Source organism: Mus caroli, chromosome 5, assembly GCF_900094665.2.
Source record: "Mus caroli chromosome 5, CAROLI_EIJ_v1.1, whole genome shotgun sequence".
In the NCBI taxonomy this organism is placed as follows: domain Eukaryota; kingdom Metazoa; phylum Chordata; class Mammalia; order Rodentia; family Muridae; genus Mus; species Mus caroli.
Window position 1 is genome coordinate 57,120,888 of NC_034574.1, and position 11,632 is coordinate 57,132,519.

General features: G+C 43.0%; 1 protein-coding gene across 1 annotated transcript in view; it reads left to right on the forward strand.

Moving 5' to 3' along the window:
- The window catches only part of Nwd2 (NACHT and WD repeat domain containing 2), a 158,459-nt gene extending 147,188 nt beyond the window's left edge, over window positions 1–11,271 (forward strand). The window contains exons 6-7 of the mRNA XM_021163584.2: window positions 758–1,347; window positions 5,073–11,271. Coding sequence (XP_021019243.1) covers window positions 758–1,347; window positions 5,073–9,005 — 4,523 coding nt within the window. The 3' untranslated portion in view covers window positions 9,006–11,271. The remainder of the gene's footprint in view (window positions 1–757; window positions 1,348–5,072) is intronic.
- Window positions 11,272–11,632: the final 361 nt, after the last annotated feature.

Genomic DNA, 11,632 nt, shown 5'->3' on the forward strand with positions numbered 1-11,632 from the left:
TCCCATGGGGTTTGTGTGTAGCTGATAAAAAGCCTAACCAGGATGGGAGGAAAGAAACGGATGGGAGGGAGGGAGGGAGGGAGGGAGGGAGGGAAAGAGGAACTTACAAGGCATACTTACTTCTCTGCACCTCTATGTACTATAAGACATGTGGTTTAGTTCAGAAGAAATGATATCTTATACAAGTCATTTTCTATACCTTTCTGAGCCCATGAAATTGAGAAGTATCATGAATTATTAAGATAGACCAGAATTCAGAACACAGTTACATTTTATTTTAGCATGTGCTTTTTCGTTTCTATTTCAGCCCATTTGTATAGGTTACAATACACCTCAAACTAAAGGATGACACTGCATTGGAAAGGGTGACCTGGCAAGGAACCAGGAACCTAGCTATGTCGCCTAGCTACCTTCATGTTTCCTGGCCTCACAGACTGAAGCTAGTTAGAGAGGGAAATTAAACTTATCTCTTAGAACTCATCACCATGAACCCTGCATGCTTGCCTTATCAAGCTGGTCTTCGACTTTTCCTTCCCATTAGGAAGGAAATAAAATTATTTATGAAAAAAAAAACCAATTCTTCTAGGTTCTATGTGTGTAGGAAAAACCTAATGCTAACTTAAGAAATGGCTCCATGGGTTGCATCTCTACAAATTATAAGCCAATGTCCCTCAAAGTAACTAAGAGCTACATATTGGGAATTTGGGCACATGGTTCCATCGTTCAAGACAATGAACCCTGTCTTATCTTCTTCCAGCTATCGAGGATGAGTTTGACTTTGCTCTAGGCAAGCAAACTCCAGCCTTCCTGAAGAAGTGTGTTTGCTACATCAGAAAGATTGCTAACATCGAACGCTTTGTGAAAATCCCAGAGATGGGGAAATACATGGACATAACCGGAACAGACCCAAGAATCGTCCGTGACCCAGAAGCTCAAGAGAAGCTGATAAAACTCAGGGATGAATTCATTCCTACCATTGTTGCATCCTCTAATCTGAGAGTGTACACATCTGTCACTCACTGTGACATGAAACTGGGCTATTCCCAAGAGATAGAAAGCCATTACATAGAAGGACTTGGTAAGCAATTTTATGAAGACATGATTGATATAATTCAGGCAACAGTACAGCAGAACTTTGACACAGAGACTGATACTCTGTACGATGAAATCCTGCAGCACTCCTCACTGTGTAAAACATATGCCTCCTTCTATGAATACAAATGTGAATCACTAAACATCTTGCATAAATACATCCTTCCAAGCAAAACTGGGCATATCAACCCTCTCGTTGTGTATGGGGGACCATGCACTGGGAAGACTCTACTGCTAGCTGAAGTAGCAAAAAAGGTAAAAATAAATAAATAAAAAATAAATCTACACTTTCCCTTCTGTTTGTAGAAATATTTTCCCCCTTTGGGGAAAATAATAACTTGATCAAATTCAATTTTCTGTGCTTGCTATCTGAACTGTAACTAGACTTTCTGGGATGGCTACTTCTGTGTTTCATTTCTGCTGGTGTAACAGATGTGCTGTGAGAACAGGATGCATGGGACAGGACTATAAAACCACTTTCTATAGTGACTCCCTACCCCCTCCCACCCACCTCATTAGGATGAAAGGAAGCCCAATTCTTGATAACCCTTACCATCCCTGTCATGGAAAACCTCATCTTCCAGTTTCTCTAGTCACTAAATCAGTCTCAATCCAACAATAAGTATATCCCATCTACAGTGATAACACTTTTGTCTATATTTTTCTCTTTCGTCCGAGGCCACCACAGTCAAACAACCTACTGTGGGTGTGAGGGAACAAATGTTTTTATTGACACAGCATTTTTTCCTCCTTCTTTTCCTAACCCCAACCACACTTATAATATCTACTGAGTTGCAGTGTGGAAGTTCTAGAAAGTTGAGTCACCCAGGAAGTTATCACATGACCCATCCTGCTGTGAGTATGCACCAAACTTTTAGGAAACACTGTCTCCTCGGAGTCCTTCCCATCATTTCTAGAAGTTTCTTCTCCTCATGCACCTCCAAGCCTGGACTCACTAATGTATCTCAACACATCTCCCTAAATGCAGGGCATTGCACCTTTTTCTTGCTCATTGTTTTATCAAGTCTTAGACATTCATTAACAAATGTCTATAGTCTTTGGAGTAAGATCATCTCCATGGACCAGCAAATTCCTCAGACAAGCCCAGGGACCAGAAAAGCACCAAGCCTTACCATCTCCCTCTTCTTGAAGCTTCACATTGGATTCATGGGAAATACCCAAATACTCTTTGGCCCTCAGAACCCTAGACCAAAAGATCCAGTCCAAGATAGCAGTTCTGCTTATGACATCAGTGAACATGACAGTAAGTAGGTCCTTGTTTTGATCAGTGACACCATGACCATCTCCCGCTTCTTGGGTTCATGGGAAATACCCATGTATTTTTTGGCCCTCGGAATCCTAGACCAAAAGACCCAGGCTGGGATAACAATTCTGTGACCTCATTTTAAAATGTAATATCTACTATCTTGTCATGTCAGCCTAAACTGTACTAACCCAAATCCATTTTAATTTCCTTTACACTTGGCGTTAAAGTAGAACAGCTTCTACGAGTCTGATGGTCACTTAGAACTGTTTTGTCATTCTTTTTTACACTGTCAGGCAGAGCCTTATCTAACTCTCTGAATAGTCCTGTAGTCTGCTGTGTGCTGCACAGTATCAAATTGGTCACCATGAGTACAAAAACAGGGTTTCTGCATTGCACCTCTTGTGGGGATTTGGTGCCAGAGCAAATTTACAGATGAGAATCAGGTATATAATTCTTAACCTAATTGGACATGTTTTAGTTCATCATGATCATCTGCTTTTTATGCTTGTGTGAGAAGATCCAACCACTTCTTTAGTTAAGCACAGGATGAAGTAGAGACCTGACCTTAGGCACAATGTCCTATCAGAATAAATTCAGAGAAAGGCAGAGAGAAGGAGAGAGACTTTAATCTCTGGTTTGATGAGCCCATATATGTATCTTCAAACTTCAGGATTCTTTCTCACAAGCACACTGATGACACAGTGAAGGGCACATAAGAAGTCTGATGGGGATTTCCTTCCCGTTACGAGGAACAAATATTGTTGAACTGATGGAGTAGAAGATCCCAGTGCTGTGTCTTCATGTGCATGTCAGGTCACAGATTGCATGAGACAGGCTGATGTGCGCATACAGAGAAGCCTCTATCTCTACTCTGCAGGATGCTGGTCATATGAAGTCCATCTTTAATGATGACTGGGCTGTCTTCTGGAGATCTGGTTCAGTTGTGTGTATCTGGATACACATAGTCCAGGGTTTTGCTTACCAGTTTCTTTGTCCCCTTCTCACCATTTGCCTCTACTGGCAAATGACTAGCTATGTGTCGGCAACAAGTTTCACTGTCTAGTGTACTTGTTTCCAACAGGCATCTCATGCTTGTCTCATGTGAGTCTAGCTCATAACTATAGAGCAGTCCCCAACGACAACATAGATTGCTCAGCATGTGAGCAATCAATGTCAAGCCTAACAGACTGGGTTTGGGTTCTGATCAGCTACCAGTGAGCCATTGGTGCATGGCATCGCTGTTATCCCTAAAAGCAGCTTCCAACATCAAAACTAAGTAGCAGAAAACTCCTTGTGCTATGCCATTTATCCAACTCACACTCATAGACCTTGAATCTTACTTTTTTTTCTTACTCTGAACTATCTCAAAGATCCAAGCTTCCTAATTGATAGAAAAAAAATCTACACATAATAAATAATAGAATTCATGGGCTATTCCCTTATTTTCTAAAGAGCATTCTTGGTAATAAAACAGCTAAAAGGCTTTAATCTCCCTAAAATACTCCATGGGGATTCTTTTGCACTTTGATCATATTCCTTCTCCACTTTGACTCTTCAGCCATAAAAAGAAAGAAAATAGTGAATTTTGCTGGTCCATATATGCTTTATTCCCTTAGCTCTACAAAGAAGGGAGGAAAAAAAGAAAGAGGGAAGGGAGGGAGGAACAGAGGGAGGGAGGGAGGGAGGGAGGGGAAGAAGAGGGAGGGAGGAAGTATAGGATATATGTTAGATATGGCTCTACTTCAGTTTTGCTTCTAATGACCATCCACTTGAAGCATTTAGTGATCTAGCCTGAGCTTCAGCTTCCTCTCTTATTAAAAATCACTGTCAGTCCATGTGCCCTTCAGAGAGATCATATTAAATGATGATCACCTGTCTGTACAATGGAATATTTGAAAGCGCAATAATTAACTAACCTCTTACAAACAGTATTATGTAGATTTTAATGATTTATTTTTCTTCTTAATTATGTATATTGTGTGTGGGTATGAGAACATGAGTGCAAATATCCTTAGAGGCCAAAGGGGTACCAGTCTTCTGGAGCTGGAGTTACAGATGGTTGTGAGCCAACTGGTGTGGGTGCTACAAACCAAGAGTAAGTCACTCTTAGCTGAGAGCCATCTCTCTCATCTCAAATCATAGAGATTTTTATGATGGAAATAATTATCACAATGATGATCCCATAGAATAACAAAAATTACACTCAGTTATAAAAGATTCTATTCAATATAATATTGGTAGTGAATATTTTGTTTTATTCTAATTAACTAAAAATTGGCCATCCACATATGGAGTTATATATTCTCAATTAATGAAAACATTCACTCCATGCAATTTATAAATCATTACTTAAGTTAGCTATTAAAGAAGCACTAAGTATATGCTATGTGCAGACAACTACCAAAAGTTAGGGATTTAGATGAAAAAAACGAGCGGACTATGCACTTGGAGTTATGGTAATTGAACACTCTCGTTTTTAGAACTCAAATATTTCCTTAGGGTTAAGAAGTACTATTGCTACCCGTGAGTCTCACCTACAGATCTGTGCATGAATTTAGTAGCAGCACTTTGGCCTTTCCAGATGGCCTGTGCATTTATTGGATCAGAGCCTTTTCTCTGCAAGGATAGTGTTAGTGAGCTCCAGAAGGGAACCTCGTTGATTATGGCTGCATAAAGGCACAGCGCTGTTCTAAATTCTGCTTGTATGTTTTAGGCTTATGGCTGGCTACATGAAGACACAGGGCCAGACTCTGACCCAGTTGTCATTGTGAGATTTCTAGGAACAACAGACATGAGTATTGACCTGAGGACACTTCTTCTAAGTGTCTGTGAACAGCTGGCCGTCAACTACCGGTGTCTGGTTCAAAGCTTTCCTAAGAAGATCCACGACCTTCGTGACTTGTTTATAAACCTGTTGAATGAGTCTTCACTGCAGAGACCTCTGGTGATAATATTGGATGCCCTAGAGCAGCTCTCAGAGACCGACGAGGCTAGGAAGCTCTGGTGGCTGCCCGCTCATCTTCCCCGGTTTGTACGGATCATCCTCTCCACACTGCCTAACAAACACGGGATCCTGCAGAAACTCCGGTGCCTTATCCATGAAGAAGACAACTACATTGAGCTGATTCCCCGGGACAGAAAGATGTGCAGTCAGGTCCTCAAACACCAGCTGCTGAGGGTCAAAAGGAAGGTCACATCCGGCCAGCAGATTTATGTAAATAATGCATTCTCCAAGTGCACACTTCCTATGTTTGTGAACCTAACTTTCAGAGAGGTGAGACACTGGAGATCTCACAAGGATGTCGATGAGTCCTCCCTCTGTGTGACTGTCCACGAAAGCATAGAGCAGTTATTCTGGTCCTTGGAGAAGACGTGTGGTCAGAAACTGGTCTCCAGGGCTCTGGGTTATATCACCATGGCCAAAATGGGTTTGAGTGAAATGGAACTAGAAGATATATTAGCTCTGGACAACAGCGTTATGAATGAACTCAATGCGAACACCAGACCCAGCAATCCCCTGAGAGTACCTTACCTGTATATTGCAAGGCTCAAGGAGGGTCTCAATGGGTACTTAATAGAAAGACATGTGAAGAATGTCACACTCTTAGTCTGGGCCAACAGACACCTGCAGCTCATAGCTCAGAAGCTGTACCTGCAAGAAGACAGCAACCTTCGAGAGATGCACACAATCCTGGCAGATTACTTTCTAGGGGTGTGGTCGGGAGGCAGGAGGAAAGCTTTCTGCCTGGAAGACCCCTACTTGAATGGCTGCCTGGACTTAGAGAACAGAAGTCTGCTTGAGGAAGAAAAGCACTTCATGGAACAAGCATCCTTCGACAGGCAGGCTCCTGACCAGCCCTGGGTTTTCCAGTGTAACCCACTAGAGCCCGACATCTTTTTTGTCAATCACCGGAAGATGTCTGAGCTCTTGTATCATCTGACCAGGTGTGGGAAAACCGATGACCTCCTTTATGGAATCATCATGAACTTCAGCTGGCTTTACACCATGATCAAAATTGGCCAGTTTGACAAAGTGCTTGCCGACATAGAACTTGCTTACAACTACTCGCAGGAAAAGGAGCTGAAGTTCCTGGCCAGCACACTCCGTAGCATCAGAAACAAGGTCATTGCGTTCCCAGGCTCCCTCTCAGCAGAGCTTCAGCAAAGGCTGCTGCCTGTTGTGAGTTCCCTGCCCAAACTCAGACACCTTCTTTTAGAATGTGACAAAGACGGACCCAAATACTGCTCCATCGTTCCTCTCCATTCATCCATGGATGTGACATACAGCCCCGAGCGCCTCCCCTTAGCATCCAGCCACCTGCACGTCACAGAGATCCTCCCCACCTGTAACCCCAGCACTGTTCTCACAGCTCTGGAAAATGGTTCCATCAGCACCTGGGATGTAGAAACTCGCCAGCTCCTCCGGCAAATCACTACAGCCCAGTCTGTTATCCTGGGCATGAAGCTGAGCAGTGATGAGAAGTACCTTGTGGTTGCTACGACAAACAACACCCTGCTGATTTACGACAATGTCAATTCCTGTCTCCTGTCTGAGGTGGAAATCAAAGGGACCAAGCACGGAAGCGGCTCCACCTACATCAATGGATTTACACTCTCGGTCAATCATGCCCTTGCGTGGCTAGAGGCCAGCAAAGATGTCACTGTCATTGACCTGCTCTATGGATGGCCCCTTTACCAGTTCCACTGCTGGTATGAGGTGACATGTGTCCAGTGCTCCCTGGATGGGCTATATGCTTTCTGTGGCCAGTACCTCAATAATACCACCATTTTCCACTTAGGGAGTGGAGAAAAAATATGTACCGTGACGTCAGAATTTTCAGGTGGTTTTGTGAAGTTTCTTCTCATCTTGGACACAGCTCAAGAGATGGTCATGGTAGACAGTGAGGGAAGCCTCTCGGTTTGGAATACGGAGGACATATCTAACCCCCAGCTGACTGAAGACTTTGACTGTCGGAAGGAAGACAGCGAAGTGGTGAGCATTGAGCTTTCAGAGGACCAAAGTGCAATTCTGATCTGTAAAGCTCTCAGCATTGAGCTCTTAGACACCGGCATGTGGAAGGTAGCTGAAAAATTCCGAGCCAGGCACAACGAACGCTTTGTATCTGCTGTGTTATCCAAAAACGGGGACTGTATCATCGCAACCATGGAGAATACCCCAGCGGTATTCTTCTGGAGACGGGACACAGGACAGTGCCTGGCGAGCTTGCAGGAAAGCTCGGGTACCATCGTTAAGTTGGTAAAATCCAGTCACCACAATATGCTACTGTCTTTGTCAACCAGTGGCGTTCTTTCCATTTGGGATATAGACATAATCACAGCTATGTCCAATATCGATAAAACTGGAAAACCCATTCAGAGTCTGGTGTTGCCGGCCAGGGGGGAGATCATCTACTCTCTCGATGGCTCAGATTGTGTACATAAATGGAACTTCAGTAGTGGGTTCATTGAAGCAGTATTTAAGCATGAAGGGATAGTCGAACACTGTGTGTTAACGTCCACTGGGGACCTAATGGTGACGTCAGATGACAAAAGCAGCCAGTACGTCTGGCACACCAGCAGTGGGGAAAACCTCTTCCGAATTAATGGGCAGAGGATCTCTCAGCTGCTGATCACCCACAACGACCAGTTTGTGGTCTCTCTCTGTGAGGAGAACGCCTCCAGGGTTTGGAGGCTGGCCACAGGCCACAGAGTCTGCAACATCTTGACCACTTTGCAAAATGCCTTCATTACCTCCGCAAACACCTTCGTGGTGGGAATGACGAAAAGCAAAGTGCTGGCAGTCAGTCTCTGGACCGGAAGTATCACCAAGAAATTCTGCTGTGAGGACGGGATCACCATTGTGAATTTCAAGTTGATTCCCGACTGCCCTGACGTCATCGTGTTTATCACGTCAGCAGAGACCGTGAACCTCTGGAGCCTGACTGATGAAGTGATCTGTCGGCGTGTGCAGCTTCCAAGCAATTTCTTGAAAAACCTGGAGGATTTTGAAATTTCTCCCAATGGGAAGCTAGGCATTATATCCCGGGGAGATGAAAATATCAATGTGCTGGATTTACACAGTGGAAAGCTACGGGTGGTTCACGCCTCTGGAGTCATCTGGAGGCAGAGGCTCTCTCGAGATGGTCGCTACCTGGTGTATATTTGTTTCCGTAATGGGGAGGAGGAGGAGGAAAACGATGCGATTTCTAGCTTAATTGTGATGAGACTGGCTGACGGCAAAAACATCGGTGCTTGCTCCCTATACAAAACACCAACTTTCCTTGCACTTTCTCAGAGACACCTGAACATCATCGTCGGCTTTGATGATGGGAGTATAGGGATATACACAGTTGTGGATCGTGTAGATGCTGCGCTAAAGATCAAAATTGCCACATCGAATAGCAGACAGATTTTCAACAATGCAACGCAGACATCCAGGCCAAAGTCAAACAGCTACTCCTTTAAAGTGTCTGTGGATTGCTTATGGCGAGAGTCCACTGAGGTCTTTGCAAGAGACAGCCCCATCACCGTGAGTGACTCTTCTGAGTCCAACGAGGCAACACCCTCCAAGAAACACAATTCTTGTTATGACCGAGTGTGTGCTGCCCTAGAATCCAGGAGCCACAGCTACACACCAGATAACTGACACGATGTTTATCCTACTCAACAGAAATACATAATCCATGTATGACAGGAAAAAAAAAAGCAAAGTGCATCTTCTGGACACAAATGATGAGCTGCTCATTTCTTAAAAGCAGAAAAGATGCTGGAATTCTCAGTTTACTAATATTCTCACGAAAGGAACAGAACTATGAGGCTCAACTTGGGTGCCATCTTTTTGTCCAAATGTATTAGCGGAAATAGAGAATTTCCAGAAGAGACGGTGAAATGGCCATCTCCCCCAGAAGAGAGCAAATACAATCTTTTAAATTTGCGGTGTAATAAGAATCAGCACAAATCACTACATTGATTCAGATGAGGGAAGCTAAAGGTAGTTATAGGTAGACCAGTTGGACTAGAATTAGCTCTACAGAAGCCAGTTGAAATCGTGATGGCAGAGGACCGTTTGACTCTGAGTGGGGGGTGTGACAGCCAAATGCAGCCTTAATATCTCTTTACGTTTCTCGATCCTGACAACTGTGTAAACGCAAGAGGTCTAATGGTGCAAAATTGTGTAAGAAAGATGTCCAGATGTGTTTCAGTTTTCCAGGACAGCACACAAAGCATGTGAGATGGTGACCAGACCAGGACAAGAACTAACTACCATTATCATAGGGCTACTGAACATGGAGAGTCAGTCTTCATCAAAACACACTCACAACGACTGCATGCAAGGGTTTCTGTGCAATGGGATGTGTAATTTTTAAACTGTTTCTCTCGTGGATTACAAAAGAATCCCACTTAATGAGAAGCCACAGTCCTCTCACGCCTTCTCTTGAGATGCATATTTGTGCCGAGTGTAAAGAAGTATGGAAAGGGCATTATGAGTTTGATCAAAGCATCTGTCCGTTTATTCGTTGTACTTAACCAGAGTCCATACTCTTCAGTCAGTTGTGGGGGAGCCTAATGTTTCCCAGACCCCTGCAGTATCTTAATAGAAAAGCAAGCTTTTGAAACACACCATCTCTGAAACACTGGTGACACTGCCTTACTCTCATTCCGCCTCTCTCCTGTGTAAAATGCAGATAAACGACCAAAAACTCTGGGACAAACTGAATATGCCTGTCTCTGTGCTAAAATATCCCATAGATCTTAAGGGCATCCAAAGGTTCCTATCATTCCCTGTTTGTAATCACTTTCTTACTTCCACACACCGTATGTACACTTCTCTCTCTGTTCCACTTCCAGATTGAGAACTTTCCCAGTCTTACTGTTTCAAGGCTGAAACTATGAAATGGCATTAAAAAAAAAAAAGACTTCATCAATTTGATGGAAAATATATCTCAGAAGGTGAAGGTGATTTTCTTCCTTCTAAGTCCTCCACGTGGCGTGTCCTGGAAGACCTCCCAAGGGGGTCACTGGTAGTAATTGGTTTGATTTTCTCTCAAAGTGGAACTTACTTAAATCAGAACATTGAACAAAGAACCAGCTTATTTTCATCCTGGCTCTGCTTGTGACTCAGCATGTACCTGTAGTTTGACCTCTAGCCTCACCGAGTTTATTGCTTTTGTGGACTGCAAAATGAAGACGGGGATAGTTTCTGCTGTAGCCTGTTAACCTGGTGGGGATGCCAGGGAGTAATATGAGAAAAACATTACACAGTGCCACCTTGATTGCTGACACGGTAGGAAAAGGGAAAATTATCTAAACCCCTAGAGAATCCAATTGTATTCCACTGGTGGAAGGATTTAACATGTAAGCATTTGAAGGTGTTGTTCAGATAGCAACACCCTTCTCCATGGTGAAACACCTTTGTTCAATGTATTCCTCCTAGTTTAGCTACCAACCAGTAGGTGGAAGCCCTTGAAGGGTTAAGATCTATATACATGTGATCTGGAGTCCATACTTTCAGCTCTTCAGCCAACACAGTCTTATTCCTGTTCTTATCAGTTGAACGTCCATGCCATACATTTCTAAGAACTAAATGCCTAGGTGGGTTACATGTAGTGTGTGAGTGTTCTGTGAAAAAAAAAAAAAAAAGAAAAAGAAAAAAAAAAAACCTCTAGAGTGTAACAAGTGACTTGAATGATTTTTTTTCCTAACATGTTTGCAACTGATAGCTCATGTTGAATGTTTTTATGTAAACTTTGTATTGTTGGGATGAATTACCCAATCAGAGATTTATATTTTCATAAATGTTACATTTAGTTAAAATTTTGTTACAGAGTTGTTACACTAGAAAGTTATTTCGGTGTTCAAACAATATACAGTCTTGTGTATGTATCGTTTGTATGAATAAAAGATGAGCTACTTCAACTTGAGTGCTACTGATTTTTTTTTTCACCACTGTGGTTGGCCAGATGTGGAAGACCTCACTTACCGGTAATTATTCAAATTGACCAGGTGCCGAGGGGGCCCTAGAATATTCCAGGAGCTCCAGGCACAAAGCCATGGTGTCTACACAATAGTCTCAGGAGTTTGGTACTATTATTATTCCACATTTATTGGTGAAAAGAAAGGACCATGAACCTAATTCCAGTACATCACTAGCATCTTGGTTAGCTTTCTCAAAGTACATGAAAATAAAGAACTCAGTGCCCAGTAGTCACTTGGTGACAGTAACTTCTAAGATCTTTACTAGTTTGCAGGTGAGAGATTCAGCTAGTTTACTAA